At 40.1% G+C, this 22,017-nt stretch overlaps 2 protein-coding genes across 19 annotated transcripts in view; one reads left to right on the forward strand and one right to left on the reverse strand.

The window, feature by feature from the left end:
* Positions 1-22,017, forward strand: part of FIGNL1 (fidgetin like 1) — a 46,900-nt gene that overhangs the window by 17,685 nt on the left and 7,198 nt on the right. The gene's annotated exons all lie outside the window — the stretch shown is intronic.
* The window catches only part of IKZF1 (IKAROS family zinc finger 1), a 73,517-nt gene continuing 55,069 nt past the window's right edge, over positions 3,570-22,017 (reverse strand). For 17 of the 18 annotated variants that reach the window (XM_041123081.1, XM_041123080.1, XM_041123078.1 and 14 more), the window contains 4 exons: positions 18,919-19,086; positions 16,810-16,935; positions 12,208-12,342; positions 3,570-7,961 (listed from right to left, as the gene is read on the reverse strand). In XM_041123081.1, coding sequence (XP_040979015.1) covers positions 7,255-7,961; positions 12,208-12,342; positions 16,810-16,935; positions 18,919-19,086 — 1,136 coding nt within the window. In that variant the 3' untranslated portion in view covers positions 3,570-7,254. The remainder of the gene's footprint in view (positions 7,962-12,207; positions 12,343-16,809; positions 16,936-18,918; positions 19,087-22,017) is intronic. The other variant, XM_030012906.2, reaches the window with a different exon arrangement.

Here is a 22,017-nt window from a genome sequence, read left to right on the forward strand (position 1 = left end):
AACTGCCCCCTCAGTACTCATGTTATTTTCCCCGGTTTTTGGTAAGGCTTTTTGTACAGCGCTGGCAGGTGCAAAGGCTCTGACAGTGCAGTCGGAGGCCGCCGGCTCCCGCTCCCGCTCCTGCTCCCGCTCCCGCTCGGCCGGGGCTCTCGGCTCTGCTCTTGGTTAGGAAGGAGCTCGCGAAGGGCGTTAGCCTGGGCTTGTGGCGTACCCATAGCCACGCTTTATGAACTTTGGTGCATGCAAATAGGGGCAGTTAGCTCAGGCTCGGTTTTGCTGGTTGTTCAGAGGATGGCGTGAATTTTACGGACTTTAAATTGAAAATCAGAGCCTGCTGAAATTAGTCACTAAAATTTCAACTGACTGAACAGGGATCAGGGGGTTGGCCCCAAAAGCTTCAGCAGAGACCGGCCAAGTCCTCCCTGCCTGCACCATCGGTTTCCCTAGAAGATAGCTGAGAGCAACCTCAGGCAAGCAGTAGGTTCAAAATTAAAATTTAATCTTTTTGAACATTGAGTGGGAAACAAGAAGTGAAAACTGTCAACTGTGCCCAGATCCATTCAGATCACTTCTAGGGACAGTTTTGATACCAAATTATCCTTGTTATGCAAATTTCCTCACCAACCGGCTGGTTCCCAGTTATGCATGGGGAGAAGCAGTGGCCACATCTGCTTCCCGTTTTGCCGTTTCAGAGACGAGCCATCTGTTTGGCCTCATCCCGAACAGCCTGCTCGGTGCTGATTAACTTCCTCACCCTGCCAGCCCCATGCTCACTGTCTGCTGCAAGGTGTAGATTTTTTTTTTCTTTTTTTTTTTTTTTTTCTTCTCTAACTGCTTATAAACCAGAACCTTCACTTCTCTCCCAAGGGACAGGAAGGCGTTGGTTTGTGTGATTTGCAGCCGCCACCAGCGGCAGCAACAGCAGCAGCTGCCCTCTATCACTCACATGTTTCATATGTGTGGTTGGGACAGATAAAACCGGGAATTGTTCCGGGTCCTGGGACAGGCTTTCAAGCAGTAAGACCTTACCTTATATGAAAAAAAAAAAAAAAAATCAATAAAATGCTGTAATGCTAAATGCAGCAAAAGTCTCACTGCAGTTAACAGAGACCTGTTAGTTTAGCAAGAGCAGGGTTTCAGCCACGCTGCATCCTTTTTTTGTTTAAATGTGATGAACTCCTGCCATCTGAAGCCTGGCTTTGGATTTCTCACTCCGTCTATCCCATTTTCAGTGAAACTCTGCAAATTTTTGGCCTTCCTGTTGTCTGAATACCCATCTTCTGGAAATTAGGGCAGGATTTCAGAAATGCTGCATATCTGCAGCTGCCAGTGACTTTAATGAAAATTGCTTCTTCAGCAGCCCCCAAAACTCCAAGTCTGTGTAGCCAAAAAAAAAAAGATGCATCAAAAACTAAAATTGGGAAACTGGGATAATGGACCTCCTGTTAAGATTAAGACTTCTGTTGCCTTCCACAGGCCAGGTCTGAGGGATTTTTGTCTTTCATGATGCATTCGGGCCAGAATTTGTTCTCATGCACCATTTTTCTTCCAGACAAGAAGTTGGCTGTGTTTCATGATGGTGGACACAACCTGGTTGGGAAGGATGCCTTGGAGCTCTGACCCACAAGACAGGCAGGAACAGGTTTTTTCAGAAATCAAATGTTTTGGTTTTCCAGTTGCAACATTTTCAGCTTTCAAATTGTCACTGCTGCTGCTGCAACTTGAAGCTTTTGGTGAAAGCTTCTGCTTTATCTGTGACCATCTCACAAGCTGACAAAACCAGTGCAATATCCTCAGTGTATTGCAAAGTCAGGAGCATTTCTAACCCCTTTTCCCCAAATAAGATGTTGAGTGATTCCCCCCACCCTGAAAAAAATACGAAATTGTTACATTATCAGATCTGTGTGATCCAGGTCTGGCTCCGAGTTCTCATTTTGATATCTACTAAAAGAATCTTGGTGTTTTAGTGTATTTCTTGATATCAAAGACTGACTAGAAAACGTTGATATCTACTAAAAGAATCTTGGTGTTTTAGTGTATTTCTTGATTTCAAAGACTGACTAGAAAACGTTGGTTGCTGGGCACATTTTAATACTGTTTTGGTGTTTAGCTGGGGATTGGGAAGCCTGCTTGGGGACTCGAAGCTGAAAATACTCACCCCTGGTAGTTGTATGTTTGTGTCTGTATAACAATTTGTATCTTGGCACCTACAACAGTTTCTGATATAATTTAATCAAACTATTGGAGTAGAAAAGAAAAAAAAAAAAAAAGAGATGATTTTAAGAAAGTCTTTGAAACATAATAGATAGATACCCAGAACAGATTTTTAGGTACACAACCTTGCATTTAAATCTATGGATGTCTCTAATTTAGTTCAAGGATTTAATACCATTGATTGAGAATATTACATTTGGTCTATTTTTGTGATTATTATTATTATTTAACAGACCATAGCTACTTTGCAGAAGAGTCACCGCTGAAACAGTAATTTGTAGTTCATTTACTGAGAACTACTGTGATGGTGAGCAAAAGAATCAGGATGTTAAAAGGTTCCTTCTTATGGAAAAGTAGTCATAGTTTATGATGAAACCATTTCACAGTAACTTAAGGAAAATTTAGATTTGGGGAACCTGTAAAAGAATTGATTGCAATACCATTAGAGTTTCTTTTTTTTTTTTTTTAAATCTCGTTTTGTTCATAATAATACAGTTTTACAGATGGAAATATTTCTAAAACTCTATAAATGGTGCTTTTTCTAAGCAAAACAGTGACTCTTGTTTGCATTAAATATGTGATGTGAAATTTACTGTGCTGGAATCTGAAGGAAACAGGGACACCCGCAGAGAAATCACCTTTGTTATGGCAAATAGTAGAAATAATTTCTCAGTGTTTTATTTTGAATTACCATGACTCTACATGCAGAAGTAATTGTGTTCTGTAATGACTTTGGCTGGCTAGTGGGAGGCAGGGGTAAGAGGAGAGGGCCGGGAAGGAAGCAACCTGCTCATAGTCAGCTGCTCGCAGGAGCTGCGAGAGTTTTGTGGCCAGCGACACTCTGGAGAGGAGGCGGCCAATTTGGGACTTGATCTTCCGCTGGAGCTGGCTTAGCAAGGCTGCTTCACGTAGCTGGCGAGCGCAGGGTGACTGGCACGGCGTGACTTCTTTTGGCCACACAAGATGGGTTGCGAGGACAGCGAGGATGAGCTCAGCCGCATGGCTGTAGGTGCGGCAGCAGAGGCCGAGACCGTGCACGATGCTCGGCGCTCCCTCGCTGCCCACGGGGCCCTTCACCTGCATCTCACCATACATCGCACACCCCCAGCCACCCCCCCACGCAGGGCCTCCAGCTGTACCGAACGACTTCTGCACACACTAGGAGAGTGAGAGAAATGTTCTGGGGTTTGGGGTTTTTTTACCGTGTTCTCTTGTTTTAAAAGATACACCTCACTTTTTGTAGACATAATTTAATAACATTTCCAATTTTTATGAAATTTGCTTGTTTTTTTTTTAAATACAATGTCCTCAAAGAAAAATGAAGTTACAATATAAAATCGGAGCAAAAAAAAAAGTGTGTAAATACAACTTTTCTATTAGAAAAGGCAGTGTCTGGGGAAGGGCTGGGAAGCAGTTATTTTTTACATTTTTTTAAAACAGATATAAACTTAAAGCCATTCACCATATTTACTCCGCTAAACCATATCAGGGTATTGCACCATAGCAAAAAAGAGAAAAGGGGAGATTACATGAAACTAGTTTTCTGAGGGCACAGTTTGTTTTGATGTACACACACACACAACATCCTATTTTCATGCCATCCTTGCATATGTTCATAAATAAAATCATTGAAACACTCGTTTCTAAACAAGTTGAAGACGATTTTGTGCAAAAAAGAAAAAAAAACACTGAAAAAGCAAACCTAAAAGACCCCCTTCGTGAACAGAGAATTCTGTTTGCTTCTGCCTTTAGACTACGCCCTCTGATACGCTGTGTCTTAATATACTTACTTATACTACTGTACTGTTTAATATACAACATCAATATATTCTGTTATAGTATAAATAAGAAAACTCCAGACCCAGGAAATAAACCCACTGTGACTGACAGTGCATCATCATGTCATATGAACCATTTTAGATATATATACACACACACACATGTATATAAAATATTAATGATACACAAAACCACAGACAGGGCATGTGCATGTCGACAAGAAAAGAGACACAGAAACTCATACACGTGCATGTGTGCACAGAGATGTTGCAAAGGCGGTGAACCTACCCAGTAATCAGAAATCACATTTAAAAGCTAAGTTCAAGGCAGTCTTAAACCCCACTGGAGCTATGCTTGTTTACATGGTTAATGAACGTGGCTTTATTTGTGTTGGATTTTAGTAAAAGCAAAGAAACAAAACCACCTGAGTAAGCTTCTGTCCCCCTCCCTTTATAGCTTGGGGTGTCTTAAAATGAAGGGTTAAAAAAAGTTACGGCATGGGGTATATAGTGGCCTAAATGTAAAAACAGTAGGAAGGCGGTGTAAAAGCAATAAAAGCAGAACGTTTCTGTAGAGCCAACATCTGACTTCACACAGGACATTGCAGCAGGGCTGGGAAATTACTTTGTCCCTTGGTTGGTACCAATCAAAAGTGGAGAGGGCTAAGAACAGCTGAATGTATCCCTACCAGCTATGAAAAAATGAACCCATTTCAACTTTATTTTAAAAAAAAGTAAAAAAAGGAAACTCATCACTGTAAGCTCCCCGCCTTGAAGGTCCCCTTCAGGTCATTCCTATACAAAATATTTGGTAACACCTCGTTGCCAGGCACGGTCTGTCTCGAAGCTGAATATGTAGCAGGCATTGATGACAAAACAGTAGTTGGGGCATGAAAATGGCAGAGGATTCCTTGTGCCCACCCCCTGCACAGTGTCTCGGGCTGGAAGGTAACAAGCAATAAGGTCTCTTAAGGCAACTGAGTTATAATGCGGGAGCAGAGGGGATCACCTTTGGGCCTGTAGTTTACACTACTCATTTTTGGAGGAGATCATTGGCTATCCAATGTACTAGCCTACCAAACATGTACTAGTAATTTGTTTTCACTGTTGTGTGTATATGCGTCAGTCTGCGGACGTTCATACACAGCATTCACATCTGGTGACAAAGCTACTAAATCAGCATGCACACGTGCACTTTCAATGGAGAACCACCTCTGTGCCCACACGTCATAAGAAGTGTCTTACAGTTGTCGTGAAAAGCTAAGACATGAAATTGTAAAAGTATGTATTTGTAATTCATTATTTCGTCAGTATCTTTCGTCTAACTTCAGTGTTGTTGCTCCTGACTTACACCTGCAAAAATGAAAGCAGAAGAAGGAACTCTGCGTGCCTGTAATAGTATGTATATATAGGAAATGTATATCAAATATAGCTACACATATCAGGCCAAACTGGCCTAGGTACAAGCATTCATGGTTCCACTGAATCTTGATAAAGAAATATATGTGCTTGCATGCACCTGTGAATGGAGAATGTGTAACTGTATGACAAGACTGCTAGTCTTGTTGGTTATATGATTGTGTTTATTGCAGAATATCCATTTATTATGCAGAGTGGAAGTATTGATACATTAAGTTAATAACATGGGTTATTTTTACAGATGTTGCCCAGGAAGTATTGCAGCACCAATGACAGATTTTTATGCAGCTGCAAAAATGTCTTTTTTTTCCCCATCTTAAAGTATGAGGGTGTTCAGGGAGAGGAATGAACTATTTGGAAGAGGAAGTTAAGTAGAAGCTTTAAAAAAAGGTTTGGTTTTTTTTATGTCAGCTGTGTTTGGGGTTAAAATCTATTCATCACAGAAGTTTTTATTCTATCTGAAGTTAGAGTATCTGCAGCAGAACCCACCGTGGCGTAAGCTCTTGGTGGACCTTCACTGCACTCTGCAAAGTGCTGCAGTTTCTGGTCTCCATTCAGCAAAACACCATTTTTTTTAACCTTAAGATTAGTTACACTGAAGTAAAAGTAACTTAAAGCACATGGTGAAATGACTTGTTGAAGAGGAAGCCAGGGTTCTCAGCACCTTTGTGGGGCTTGGTCCCTCATTAAACAGCAAGTACCAGGAAAAAAGAAGGCTACCAATTTTGACTGGCTGGTTTAATTCAGCTCAGTGCTTTAATTAAGTGCAACACTTACAAGTAGACCCACAAAACCTGCAAGAGGACATCTTCTGTGCAAGCAAAAATGGCATTTTTTTTTTTTCATACGTAAGAGAGGGACATTTGGATATTTTCCAGGCAGTTTAAAAAGATGAAAAATGTGCATAAGGAGACTTTCCCCACACATATTTCTAGCTAGTGCTTTTCTCAACTGTACATCATACTTTTCTAAATAACTAAAACAAAAAAGAAAGCAAGAAAAATTAAATACTTTGTGACTTGCTTATGCAGAGAGAGGAGGGGTTGCTTAACAAAAAGTGGGGTTTTATTGGATAGGGAGAGAAAACATTTATTCAAAGAAGAGCCAACAATACCCTTTTTCTATACATTAAATGCAATTCATACTTCACAGAGTATATTACAAGGGTGTTTCTTCCATCTTTCACATACCTGCTCACCTGCCTAGTGACACAAACAAGGCATGCCATGATGTCAATACCAGCAGCACCCTTGCAGGTGGAAATGTTCTACTTTTTACCACCAAAGCAACTCAGAACCCTCTGGCTGGGGGGTCCCGTCCCACCCCAGCTGTCTGTGAAGTCATCTGAGATGGGCCCCTCCATCTTTAGTTGAGTTTAATGTTCCCAAAAGAGTCAAATAATACCAGGAAGTCAAAAACATACATCTGGTGTAAGAGCCCTACGCTCAGGGTGTTAAGAGAGAAAGCTTGGCCACTCCTGCCTGTTGCGTCCTCATCCATGTGGAGCATCCAGCACATGGTTAACAGTTTTGGCAAGGGAGGTTTGCAAGAAGCATCAGTTAAGGGAAGGGCTTTCAGCTATGTCACTACAAAAGCTCCTACTTACATTACTAAAGGTTTTTGGTGATCAAACATTTTCAGTAAAAACTTTAGTACTCATTTTAGAAAACTGAGTTGCAATGCATGCTACCAAAAGGAAAAATCTTTTCTTGTGGGAGAAGGTAGCTGAACTTTTGATTCTCTTGTTACTTCTACTGTCCAGCTGACTTGTGCTTTGTTGCTGTCGTGGCTCATGCAGCTCCAGGAATGCAGCTGTTGAGGCTAGATCTGTGCTGGAGGAGTTTTAACTCATGTGGAAACGGTGCTCCCCTCGTGTTATGTGGGAAGAGAATTCGTACCTGTCCTGGCTATGGTAGCCACACATGTTGCATTCAAAAGGATCACGGAAGCCGTGGCAGCCCATATGGATCGTATACATCACGTGATCCAAGAAAAGGACTCGACAGTGTTCACACTTGTAAACTTTTACTTGCTCCCCATTGCTGCTGATGACTTTGAAAGCATCCTGGGAATTGTCAGTACCTGCCCTCAAGACGTCATATTGCCTGTTTTCTTCTTTTATAGAGATGCCATTTCTTGCATGGGGACCTATGTGGTTTGTCAGGTAAATTAAACCACTGCGTTCCTCGTTATTGCTTTCTGTATCTGTTGAGTCTTGGCAGCTGTTGCTGGGAGAGGCATCTCGTTCAGAGGAGACAGATTTGGCTTTGGAAAGCAGCAACAAGTTTTCCACTGCGCTGTCCTGAGCTGTATGGTTGGAGCGAGCCTGATTGTCCCCAAGAGGTTTGTGGAGCTGATACATGGGGCTGATGACGGGTACCACCTCAGAACCGCCTGGTGGTGTTTGGACAAGGGGACGCAAGGACTCTGCCCCCAGGTAACTGATGGCATTATTAATGGCCTGGTCTATCACGTGCGTCTGCATTATCTCATTCTCCTTCTCATAGTTGGTGGTGGCATCGTATGGAAGATCAGGCAAACATTTCTCACCTGCAGTGAAAAACAGTCAGGAATTAGAGGGTTGATTTTTACGTAATTAAGGAACTGAACATCATGGATTAATAAAACAGCAACATGGAAGAAAAGAGTTGATCAAATCCACCTCCGAAATTCACCTGAGGTATTCATAGTTCTTTAATATAGCTGGTCAGAAAAATTGTTGGTTGGTGTGTTTTTTTAAACCTGCAAGATAATTCGAGGAAAAGCAAATGGATGCAAACAGATTCTGGAAATAATTACATGGGGACTCGTGGGAGCTACAGATTGAGTGCGTCATCCTCTCTCCTTTCTAATGAGTCCCTCATCTGCCTCTTACAGTGAGCTAAGGCAGGCCTTTGTGGTTAGTGAAGACAATGTACCAGCACAGTTACAGTGAGCCTGGCCTTCATGCTTCAGAGCATGAAGCACATATTAAATTTTAGACTGGAAATCGTATGTTTTAGTTTTAGACCTTCAGTTTCTTACAAATAACCCACATTGGCAATGTGATCATATGTTGCGTCAGAGAAAAATCAACAAAAACTTAACTTTGCATATTGCCACCTCCCTCCCACGCCTTGTTTTTTAAATAAGCCATGTTAGACACATTACCAGAAGCTGCTCATGTTCCTAGAAATTTTGTGTCAAAAAGTTATCATCTACAGAAGCAGCCAAGAGCCATGGAAAAAAATTAAGTGCATTTGTAGTTGGATATATATTTCTCCTATGAAATAAAAAGCCCTATATAGGGCAAGATTACTTGTCACTTGCAACTTCGACTCTGATTTGGGATGCCAAAAGTAAGGGGGGACTCGTAATTTTTTTAAAATCAGACTGCACTAATGTATCTCTAGCTGGATATCCTAGTATTGAACACTGAGTTTCACTGCAATTTCTCAAAATTCCTGGACAGACAGGACTAAGCAAAACATAGAAGTTAGTTAGGAGTGGGAGAAACTATTTAAATACACAGATGCTGATGTAATGAACCTGAACAGTCTTCTCAAACAGTGTAAACCATCAACGTTGTTATCAGGCCCCTAATAAATTTGTGCAAATGCAAAGGCATAAAAAATTCCCACAGGTTGCTAGAGACTACCAATAACACATTGTTTACAGTCAAGATGGATTTTCCAGCTCTGCAGATCTTGGGAAATTCATTGAAAGCCACAAACATCTCTATGAGGTGCTGTCACCATTTCCTAATCAAAATGACATTTGCTGGTAGGCCTTGGAAAGTCCTAATTTGTCTAAAAGAAATGCTAATAGGAGCACGGAAAATTTACCAGAAGATCTGCAAATTAATTTATCAATAATTTCCCACCCAGTTTCTACTCAAATTCACTATTCAAAGTCAGTGAGGAGGCCAGAAAACTTCTAGTACGGCACTATTGCAGTGATGGGGCTAAAATGTAGAAAGTCCTGCTGTGTACATTTCCCACAAGACATGGTTTCATACTAGTTTGTCCATGCTCCGCAAGCACAGAAAGAAACACTGAGCATTGCGTAAGTTCCTATAAGGGATGTAGGGTACAGACACCTTCTAGCTGCGCCACACAAGATTCTACTTCCTCTTATTTCCTTTCCCTATTATTCTGCCAATTTGAGCACCCCTCTACTGGCGTGCATTCTTTTTTCTTCCAGATTTACCCTTTCTAATGCTAGAGTTTTCAGGCAGAGTTTGAGGCTCAAAATTCAAAATAGGCATTGTGAAAGACTCTTGAACTAAATATAGAAAAACTCTCCTAATATGAATGTATACCCTTGACTCAAGGAGGAAAAAAATGAGGTCAAAATCATTTATATTCCATGGGCACTGTATACCACTGAAAAGTGGGACTGGTCTTCATTATACACAAAATTTTGGGCATCCAGAAGGCATGATTCTAATAGCTGTTTCTTGGGTAGTATTTGCTTTGTGTAGCATAACTAGTTGGTAGTTGGACTGAGAGGATCAAGTGGTCATAAGAAAAATTTGTTTCCAAGCAGAGTGTCTGAAACAGACACAAACTTGAGGTAGGCAGGTATCATTTCTGTATCTGGGCAATGCAGGTAATACTTGCACTCATTAAAAATAATAGCTCATTTCTGTGGTTATTAGAGCATAAGTAAATTAAACTGCTAATGGTTTGTTGCACTTCAAGCTTTGCACTGCTCAGGGTTCTGCAGCAGGTACTTAAATAGTAAAAATGCACTCAGTGCATGTGGGCGCTCTTTTCTTTTCTTTTTTCTTTGTTTGTTTGTTTTTAGCCCCTCTCTTTTCTTTGCTGCCTATTGTTTTAACATGATAAACGTGTCAACCTCGCCTGCAGTTCTCACTCTAATTTGGATGGCCCAATTCTGCTTTCGGGTCTGGGAGCTATTCCAGGTTGGAATACAGAGAGAATTTTACAGATAACTGGCATAATTTGGTGAACAATCTCACTTTTGAAAGGTAATGAATTTAGCCTTGAGAAAAACAAGTGAAGCAGCAGACAGTCTTTCCCTTATGTGAAGGATGCCATTTGCTCCTTCTCCCTGGAATTCAGCACAGAAATTTGAACGACATGGTAATCTACAGAAGCAATAAACATGTTTTATTACCCAAAAGCTCTCCTGACCAGCCAGCCTAACCTCGTGTTAATCAGGAATATATTTATTACATGAAGCAGCAGGTGAGGATTGGAAAGGAAAGGATTTGGGGGCATTTTCTTGTCAGAAAAGTTTGTCCTTTTGAAGGTTAGCAAATTTCCATAAATATCTGCTGTCAGTAGGTTGTCTTCCTACACCCCACCCTGAATAAATAACTGACAGATACTCTGCCCTCCTAAAACTCGTAGTTGAACTGGCTGTCTTTACTGTTTCTCGGGGGGGGGGGAAGAGAGAAAAGGAGAATGAAAAAGCTAGTCCACACCCACGGATACATCACATATAGGATGCTTGCTAGTACCTTTTAAATTTTAACACTTCTGGTCTTCCTGGAGCTTTCATAGAATTAGTATTTTGCCTAATGCAATCAGTTACTAGAGTGTCTAAATGAATCAGGTTTTCCTCACATAGCTGATGTATTTTTGGTAACTACCTCTACTACAACTTTTGTCTTTTTATAAGCATAAGCTTTCTTATCCTTGACTACCTCCTAGAATTGTTGCCTTTGGACTTGAAAACAATCTTGGACTTTCATTTCAAACTTTTTGTTGCACCTCCTGACGTAGCTAAGATGCCCCTTTCCTTGTCTCAGAAATACTAATTTTCCTTTCACCCTTGTGTCCTCATTGAAGAAGGTATATTTGGAATTTCTGTCCCATAGACTGGTCTTTTTTTGCCTTGCCTTTTGACTGAAGACCTTCTTAATGTGTGTTTTGTTTCAAAGACTTCAGTTTTCTCTGTTTCCTATAGATTAATATTATAAATGAATGTGCAGAGAATTATAAAAGAATCTAACTACATATGAGTATATGCTGTCCTCTGATCTCCCATGTTCTTATTCATTTAAGACTAACTCTACATAGCTGACAAAGTATTGTCTGTGGGTCTCACTATTACAAAACTGATGTAACCACTACTTGGTACAGGCTTACCAAACCAAACAATATAGGTGTAGCCTCCACTTTTATAGGTGTAGCCTCCACTTTTTCATTGTTAAGACAAAAACTACTAGGTGCAAATGGGCATGAAGTTTTTCCATCATTTATAGAGTGTACCCAAAGATCTTTTCATTTAGGTATTATTCTCAGACCTAGGTTTATTTATTTCCATGATCATTTGGGGCTGTAAAAGTATACAGAGTTTATGAAGGGGTGAAGAGTATTATCCAGCCTTATCCTCTACTATTCACAAATGCTTTCACAAACACCAATATGCCCAGCTCTGGATGTCATCCAAGAAGTTAATAAAATAACCCTGAAAATGTGGTCAAATGCTTTCCCAATAGGAAACTTCTATTCCTATCTTCAGGTTCTTAAGGCAACTTCAAGAGCCTGTCCAGATCTTGTAATGATCTGGTTCATAAGCATTAGAAAAAGACAGGAAAAAGACTTAAAATCAATCTCCAGATGTGGAAAATCAAACATGCAGCAATGTATGCTGGAGAAGTTTGGTTGTTTTGTTTGGTTTTTTTTTTCCCCCAACACATTGCTGTGTCTGCTTCTATAGAGATAGGTATTGCTAATTTAGTAAAACAAGTAAAATCATAAGGCAAAAGTAAAAATCCTGTGAGTTGTTTTTTGGGTTTTGTTTTGTTTTATTTTTTAGGAGACAGCAAACGTTTAACTCTTACCAACAAATTTCTGAGGCATAGAGCTCTTACGTTTGGCGACGTTACTTGCTAGTCTATCCAGCACGAGGGATCTTTCTGACCCTATCTTGCACAGGTCTTCAGCCATTTCACTCTGGTTAGTTTCCTCTTTTATGACTGAAATCAAATGACATCAGAAGGGTTAGGCACACTTGTTCCATTTTAATGGAACTATTTGTCTTCAGGTTATTGTTTCTCAGCTAATGTCTTTTAGCTCCCAACCAGCTGGAAGGAGGAGCTCACCACTGCAGACACAGGATGATTCTGACTCTTGGTAACATAGTCCCTCACGTTGATTAATCTATGTACATGTTCATGTTTCCCTCGGCTAGGATACAACAATGAGATTGCAACTGCAAGGCATCTGCCTGTGTGTAACATAATCACGCCACCCTTGTTCTACAGCCACTCTGCATTTCTGCGAGTAAATGAGGTCCTAACATTATACTGGACAAAAAGCAGTTCATCCTTTCACCCTCCCGCTGTCACCCCGCCACCATCCCTCTGCACCTCTCCCAGTGGAACCGCCTGTACGATCATTGCTTCTTTAGCAGGAAAAACGGACAAACTCCTCAACTACAGCAGTGGAAGATGTATTTGCAAGCTACACCAACCCTTCTCCCCACCCCCTTTTTTTTTCCCTAGTAAATACTTCTATACTTCCTCGATGCAATTTTAGACTTTAAACGACAATTTAAATTGCTTAAGTCACACCTGTAATGGAGCAGTGACTTCCAATACTCAAACCTGTTTTCCCAACCTCCTGCTGCTGCTGAGACACTGTAGAATTAGAAAGGAGCTTAGCTGTGAGGCTCTAGGAAAGGGAAACTATTTAACTTTCACTACATTTTACTTCAGTACTTTCCTGCAGAAACAGAAGGGATGCATGCAAATGCACTGTCAAAACAATGACTATAAAAAATATATGGAAAGATTTTTCTGACTTCGACATCTAAAGGAAAGGTGATACGCAGCAAGATCACAGCACAACTGGTTTTTGTTTTTTCTTTTTTTTTTTTTTTTTTTGGCACGGGAGGTCAGAGACGGGAGAGAAAGGGGTTGATTTTACTTTTACCTGCTACTAGGGTATGGATGTTTTTCCTGAACTTGTGAGTTGCTATTAAAGGGAGAAGCAAAAGATGATTTTTAGACTTTGATTCTGCAAGCTATTTTAGTTAAGTGCACCACTCCGCTACATTTTGCCTTCTGTGCCGGCTGAGAATTTGTTTTATCACTGGATTTACTGGTTCACGGAACCCATTATTCTGGTACCTGGGTGTTTCTCAATAGCTGAGAACACGCCGTTCCTATGCAATGTTATTTTGGCAATATACCGCTGCCATAAAAGGATGATTGTGAAAGTTTCATTGTTCCTGAAAGATGTGAAATCAGGGTCTGGTGGATAACTGGAAGGAGCAGGTGAAGTGTCCTAGACAACAACACTCCGCAATGCCAAACTGATGAGTACACAACGGGTTCTTGAGTCGCGGCTGCAGCGGCACAAGCTGCAGTGACAGCGACAGGGAGTCTCATGGAATTCTGCCCCAGCCCCATAAGATGCTAAAGACTGTGACCAATGCAAGATACGAGCAGAACTTGGTCATGAAGGTGCCTAAGAGTAAAGGGCATTGATGGTACCCAGTCAGCACTGAACAAGCACACACCAGCATCTTGTGCTGGCTAAGGCTTCCAGCTACCACCTTCCAGATACCACTTCAGGAAGAGATTTACAGAGAATGTTTTAAAGCAGCTCTTTCGACAGGGAAACAAAAGATTGAATTCTTAGTTAAAAGTTGAAATGATCAAGAAATATCTGTTTAGGATATAATAACATTCTATTTCTAATCAGTTCAAGAGAGGGTAAGTTATGTTCAATTTTCAAACTTTCAAACTTTCAAAACTGCTATTAAAAAAAAAGGGGGCAAATTGAATTACGTACTAATTGCCAGCCTTTGCAATTGAAACCCCCTGAAATTTGCTACCAACCTGATAACTATCTTTCTGTAATTTGGTGTCTGTGAAGTGAAAAAAAAAAAAAAAATCATTTTATCTTTCCAATGAAATCCACAAGTGACTGAAGAATTGTAACTGACTCTTTTTAAACTTCATAAACTATTTCTTCTGTTATTTTATATAGGCCTGGCAAGACTTCAGCACACTTCCACTCAACTCAAATGCAAAACTCCAAATAATATCTCTAAGGGAAGAACTTCACCTGGACAGTGAGGTTCTAGTCCTCTAAAATAAGAATTTTGCCATTAAATTCAGCAGGTTCCTAATTTCATGCTGAATCGCCTTCTCTTAAAGAAAGCAAACAAAAGTTAAAATATAAATACAACCTCTTGTTCCCCTCCTTACTCCTCTTTGATGGATCTTTCACTTATTTAAGTACTTTCTCAATTATATTTGTTAGATTTACAAGGTGATGGAAAGCTTCTACCAGTTTAGGTCCTTTCAACTGACATTTTTTCTATGTATACTGCACAAAGTGTTTTAAAAATGCTGTAAAAAGCAATCCTACTGTAGCAGAATGTCAAATCAGGTGCCCTAGCAGATTTTTGTACCAACTTTTTTGAGTCTGAAAAAAAAAAAAAAGGACCTGAATTATAGCTCTAATATCTCCATATCACATCCTGAAATAGTATAAGAGCAGTGGTAGTATAGCTACTTACTTTTCTAGATACAATGTAGAATGCACTAAAAATCCCAGAAGTTGACCCACTCATTCTCAACTGTTTCATTGTACATTTTAATCTTTGAGTTTATAAGGGAAATAATGTAAACATGGCAAAATGATATGTTTGCAGTGAAGTAGAATAGATTAGAATGCAAAATACTAGGAAAAAATGCAGGAAAGTTTCATTTTTTAGAAACATAAAGAATTGATTTATTAACTGAGCACTAAATTTTTTTGAGAGTGAAGTCTTTGGCTGGATGCAAGGTCTAAACTCCAAAGTTAATCCTCTAATTCTTCTTCTAATTTGCAAAAGCACTCCTATTGTATCAAATATGGATTTATATGATACTTTCAGTATATGCATGGAAGAAGTAATTCTTCCAAAGCATTCATGAATTCCCCAAGTTTTCATCCCACTGAGATATTAGATATTCAGTCCTAAGCTAGTGTAAACTCTCCTGTCATGATTTGCTAGAAACAAAGGTCCATCTCTAAAATTGTATTATTTCTTATTAAAGTTTATGATTCCTGACACCAGTTTCGTCTGGATATTTTTGCTTACTAAGACTTTAGTAGTAGTTCAGCTACTCATTCACACAGATTTTCATGTTCAGCGTGCAGGCATTCAAATCCATGTGCCAGACACTGAAAATTCAAATCCCAAGACAGGATATTTGCTTCTAAATCCTATCACCTCTTTGAGGAATAAGTATTGCTTCCTACTGTATATTACATTGAGCTTTTCTATTTATACATTCTCCAGCCCCTCAATAAAATTAGAAGGGCCGCTGCTCTAACATGCTGTCTGCCAGAAGCATCTCAGCTGTATTCACTGCTATCATTATGTGCATATACTTTACATTATTTGATAGCATGTAAAAACATTTTCAGGTTCTGTCCAGGTATAAAATATTAAATGAGGCATCATTGCAAACAGGTCAGAGAGAACCTTCTATTTTTGTCATTTGACAAACCAAATATACTGACAGGATCAAAAAGGTATGCAAGAAATGTAACTTACTGGATGGGCTTAAACTCCACCAAAGAAGCTGAATCTTACATTCTCTATCTAAAACTGCACATGCAAGAGGATTTTGTATGGTTATTTACTATGATCAATCCTATATAGATCTTTAGGATCTTTGTTTAAAAAAAAATCCAAACTCCAGTATCTGCTTGCTCTGTTTCTGGGCGTAGTTTTAGATTTTATATTCTCCAAGAAATGGACTTTACCTTCATCATAAGACCGGTCTCTCAGAGAAGCACAACAGCTCCTCACCTCCCCCCAGTTTTCTTTTAAAGGGGAGGTTGGGAGAAAGGCTGTCAACAAATTATTAGCCTTTTTGGACTGTCTCAGTGAAAGTGGCTAAATTAAATGCCTCTGGCTTCAAGTCCTCTTGCTTGGAAGAGTGAAATCAAAGACAGACAGCTCATTCTTGTCAGATGAGTTGGTCCCAGTGGTCAAGCAAGGCCCTTAAGCTGTGCCTGGGAAAGGCAGGAGATGTGCAATGCAGAAGATTCTGCAGCCCTACCAAGAACACTGATACTAAGTCTTTATTAAGATTACATCCACAAGAACACTGCGATATAGGACTCCAAGCAAAAGGGAAAGGTGATGCAGTCATACTGTCTTCAAAGACAGTGAACTGAAATTTTCCAGGTCTTGCAAGTGTTTTGCTACATGCCTGGGTTTTACTTTGGCTTTTTGTTTGAGCTAAACAAAAGGAGACAGCAGCCAAATATTTATCAAAAATAGATTAAATCGAGATGCAGTATCATATATATGGGGGGGGGGTGTGCCTCCCCAATGCAAAAGATACCACAAATGGTACTACTGTTCCTTTTGCACTCCTTTTTCTGCATACCTGACAGGACAGCGTTAATCCCCAAATGGACACGTTTATTACCTGAATAAAGGCTGCTTGAGATATTCATGGTTTGCAGGTAGTTATGACAGCGTTCTTTATGTTCTTCCAAAGAGCTGCGCTGCTTATAGCTGCGACCGCAGTATCCACACTTATGGGGTTTGCCAACTGGAGAAAACACAATTAATTGAGAGATTCAGATGACGTATTCAACAGCATATTAATAATGGTAAGAACAACAGGAAAAAAGCCCACCCCAAAAATGAACCCATGCTGTGGTGAACTGAAGAAAGATTTTGTCAATTTAAGAAAAAAACCAACCTAATGGAAAACTAGTTGTATATCTTTACATCAACAGGCCAATTCTGTGGGTGCTGCAAGCTGATTTCAGATGATTCACATCAGATAAGGACTGCGACATTAAATCTTCAAAAACGGCATCTACACAAGTTAGAAACTGAGACATCTTCAAAGGTCTGAGTGGAGCTGCTTTAGTGCCTAGCTGCCACAGAGACTGCCAACGGGGGAACTGGTGGTGTAGGCAGAGACACCTGCCCACGACTGGATGTCAGTTCTGATCTAACCAGAACCAGCTCAATGCTTTTAGGACAATGTTAGATTTCGCATGTTTTCTGCTTCTGGAAATTCCAAAGAAATGGCAAGACAAATTTTTTTCTGTATTACACCAATCCAGATGTAGGTAGTTCCAGGAATTTCTCAGTAATGATATGGTTTCATGGACTTATGGCCCTGAATTTTCTGTCTTAGCATGACAAGACTGTCACCTTCTATGTGATTTCACAATTTTAGATGGTCACACAGCTTCACTTTTAAATTTTATTTACAAAGTCTTGGTTGAAAATTAGACTCAGACACCCAATTTGTTTTATAACATGTTGATGTCAATTTGCCATTTGCAGGAACTAATCACAGTCTACTACGGTTTACGCATTGTCTCTTTAGCTATGGAATCCTCAGAGTTTGCCAAAAGTGTCTAGGTGTAATTTCATGTATATATGAAAAATTATATTTAAAATTGTGCAGCCATGAAAATCAGTAACAGCAAGGGAGAGGGAGGAAAAATAGTACTTTAAAGATGTGCTTTCCTGAAACGGACCAGGACCAAACAGAAGTGGAAATTATTTTGGAGATGTGGGACCAACACTAGGGATCTTATTTAATGCGTGTGCTAGAGAAGAATTTCCTTAGGTTTTGTGCAACACAAAAATGTCACTTTGGGAGCTCCCCTTCTGCTACCCAGAACTTGGTCCCAAAGCCAACTTTCCCAAGTAAAGTTACCAGTGTCAGTTCCAGCAATGTATTGTGGAGGTCTCCTATCCAAATAACAATTTGCATTTCCAGCTTAGCTTGAGAAATTAGATGGGACAACACTCTGCTTTTAAAGGCACTTTAAAGGTGCTAAATTGGTTTTGCTTCACAGAATGTATGTGACTATGGCTTCTGTCAAACAATGAGAGGTTCGTGGTAATGGAAAAGTGCAGCTATTCAAAAATATTTATTCAGATCTCCATATTACTGTTGAGACAAAACACTGAAAAACTCTAGCAGAGTCCTCTTTTTCGGAAGATTATCTTTCTCCCCCCCTCTCCCCCCCCCCCCCCCCTTTCTCTTTCAAAGTACTTGTAATAACAAGGTGCAACAAATAACTGCTGCTGAATGCTTTATGTGGTATTCACTCCTTCGGTTGAGAATGACTACCAGACTGGAGGTTTTTGAGACTTTGTCACTTAAAACCTACTGTATTTAGACCTTCTATTATCTCTATATACAGATAAATGCCATCCAAACCCTAAAACATTCATCAGCTTTAATTCATGTTCGTAGTTCCATGAAATGGATTACTCACATGAGGCTTGTAAGATGAAACCCTAATACAGAAACTTTTAATCAGGCAAGAAGTATGGGAAAAAAACAGTTCTTCTGGTGAAGGATCATGAGCGTGAGATGTGTGTAGTCATTTCTTTGCTGCTAAAACACCGCCGCCAGCTCACAGCTTGGGTAACCCCAACACGGGGCTAACTCTCCTCCCCAGGGTGAGAAGACATCTCAGGCTTGGTGGCCACGAACGCCCCCATCTCCTCGAGAGGTGCGGTGACGGGCGCCCATGGACGGTCCCGCACCTTCACTTACCCGAGTGAGTCCTCAGGTGTCCTGTGAGGGCATCCCTGCGGCGGCAGGCGTAGTTACACAGGTGACACTTGAAGGGCTTTTCACCCGAGTGCAACTTTATATGGCGCAGAAGGTTGCCCTTCTGCGTAAAGGAGGCTCCGCACTGATTGCACTGGAAAGGGCGTTCTCCTACGGGGAGAAGGAGAAAATAGGTGAGAACAAAAAAATCTTACGCGGTAACAAGAGAAAGATTTCAGTGAGAAAGTTGTTTTCTCACTGCTGCTGTGTGACTTCCACCGGCTGCAGGTTTGATATAACATGAGGCTTTCAGACTAAACCTGCCAGTTTCTTAATGCTTCACTGGCTGGGTCAATTTGATCTGAAAATCTAATTTTTTTTTTCTAAATCAGAATGGCACATCACAATGCAAATTCAAACTCATTTAAATAAAGTGACTGCAACATTTTGTGTTGAAGAGCCACTCTTCCTGATCAGCAGTTTTGGAATAAACCAATATCCAATTTTGCATGTTGTGGCATTTGGTGGGGTTTTTAATGTGGCTTTTTTCAAAGGGTCTTTAAAATATGCCACTGAAGCAGCAAAATAAAAAGGAAACTCATTAAAAATGCATTTCAGGATCACAAGTTCATTTCAGCGTTACATTCTTATATTTAAATGAAAGGCACTTCATTATAACAGTTATAATAACTTCTTTTCATTTACATTTTCCCTGTATTTTCCCTTTCAATTTCTTCTCCATTACCTGTCTGTCCCTAAGCAGCCAAATCAGGAAAGAGACAGAGAAAGAGAGAGAAAAAGAGAGAGTAAAATCACACAAGTTAAGACAGTGCAAAGGAAGCCCTGTACTTCCATGCCAAAGTCCCAACCCTTCTCTAGGTAAGGTACGAACAGAGGAGCTGCACAAATGGGCTCTGCTGGTCTACACTTTTGATGGACACAGGGAAAAAACTTGAAGAGACACAGCCTTGATTTGTCTAAACTGGTGCCTGTTATCAAGAAAGCGAATCGACTAGTTTTGCAAAAATTAATATGGCTGTTGTTTGCTTTTTAGTGCTGTTTAAAATCAATATGCTCATTTATTTGCTTACCTATTTTTTTAAAAAATTAAGATAGATGAGGCCTTTTCTTAAGTCAGTAGGAAATAAAATATGTTTCCACTTGTACCAGATAGGAGTAAAGGAAAATTTATACATGAGAGCACTCCAACAGCAGGCACTGCTCCTGCATGCCTGTTTCTCTGTAGCCCTCGACTAAGTCAAACCAGCCTTTGAAACTCATTTGCTGAATTCTGTTTCTCTTAGGCATAAATGTAATCTGCTCTAGTAATTATAATACAACACCAGTATTAGAAACAGCCCAGAGATGACCTGTTCTTAGTTTTGATTTTCTTTATATAACAATAATATTGATTTTAAAATTTCAGTGCTGAAGTTAAAATATAGAAAAAACAAATACAAGTTAAACAATTTCTTTCTTCTCTCTCTCTCACTTAACCGACATGTATTATTTTGCACATCTACGACCAACTTGAATGTCCATACATGTGCATATATGTGCAGCATGATCATTTTTGACTTTGGGATAATGCAGTAGAACAGCTGAAAATCAGTTAAGACAGCAGTACAGTCCCAACCCCAAAATCTACAAACTCTACCATCAGGGCTGGCAGTTTTAGCATTCACCAAACAGTAACATGAATCTACTTTTTTGCAAGGTATTTTCATTGGTCAACAGCTTCAAGCGGGTCAGCATAGTCCCTGTGAAGCCAGACCAGCTCACATTCTTTGTCCGTCAAGTAGCTGTATTCATCTAAACTATATCCGCAACTGGTTCAACTGGGGTGGCCCACAAAAATGCCGGCATTAGCCTTACAGGATTTTGCAATGTACTTCATAAGCTATGCACAGTAGTTGTTAGGGGAAAAAGAAAATGGGTAAGAGTCTGTCTGCTTTACTTCTTAATCTTTGGGGCAGTTACTAAGCATGGAAGGTATTTTTCAGAAATGGACTGAAACAGTAATGAAGAAGTCAGTTTGTCATGGGGGACACAAATTCAGAAGAAATGGTTGATTCTTACTAAACAGCTTTTCTATCATTCTTTTCTGTTATTTTTACTCAGAGGAGCGTAAGAGGAGAAAAACAAGGATTGTAAAAGTACTCCAGGAATGAAATGTAAAGCAAAGTAAGAACGAAATGTATCTCCAGCCTACAGCTCTCACAATTACAGGGTGAAATCTTGCACTGGGTGGAGAAGACAGACAGATGGAGCGTTTCAAAAGAGACTGCTGCATACCAACTATTTCTACAAAACTTACAGTGGGAGTAAACGTAAGGGAACCTGCACTCACGTTGCTGTACAAGGGAAACGACGACACCACCACCGAAAGACCCTGAAACTACGTGTAGCTTGACTGGCCCTTGGTCGTCCGTGCTACAACTACCAGGGTGGGGAATGCCTGCCTTGTGGGCCCAGCAAAGCTCCCAGCCCTGCTAGGATGGAGAAAGCTGCTGATGGAAGGTTACTGGGTGTGGTGCTATCCCCCCAAAAATGGGGATGGGACAGGACAGAAAGAAAAAGTACCCAATGCATCTTTTGTTTAAACAGTCAGCTTTGTGTGTTATTTTCTCGCCAGTTCTGAACAGCACATGTCTGTCCAGGGCAGATATCACCACATGGTGTGTAGCTATGGGCAAATATGGGCCCAGGAGCCAAAACTGCAATGGGACCCTGAATTGAATCAACCACCATTGCAGTGATTTGCAAGCCTTGGTGGGAGCATGGGCCCTGGACTACTTATTCAGTGAAGAATATTTATCATCTTAATTGAAATCTTTCTCATTTATTAAACAACATAATGACAAAATCACCTAGTACTCAGGGATGCGCATAGCTCTCTTTCTTCTCTTTTTTTTTAATGCTCATTCTTCAATGGAAATAGTTTTCTAAATAAATTGGAGACATTCAGACCCAACTAACAAGAAATAAGTGAACTAACCGGTGACTTAAGTTAAAGGATCGTACATATAAGGAGGGAACATATACACCTATGCACACACTCATATATATGCACATAAATATATGCGCACACATGCACACAAA

The sequence above is a fragment of the Aquila chrysaetos genome, chromosome 4, assembly GCF_900496995.4.
Source record: "Aquila chrysaetos chrysaetos chromosome 4, bAquChr1.4, whole genome shotgun sequence".
Lineage (NCBI taxonomy): Eukaryota > Metazoa > Chordata > Aves > Accipitriformes > Accipitridae > Aquila > Aquila chrysaetos.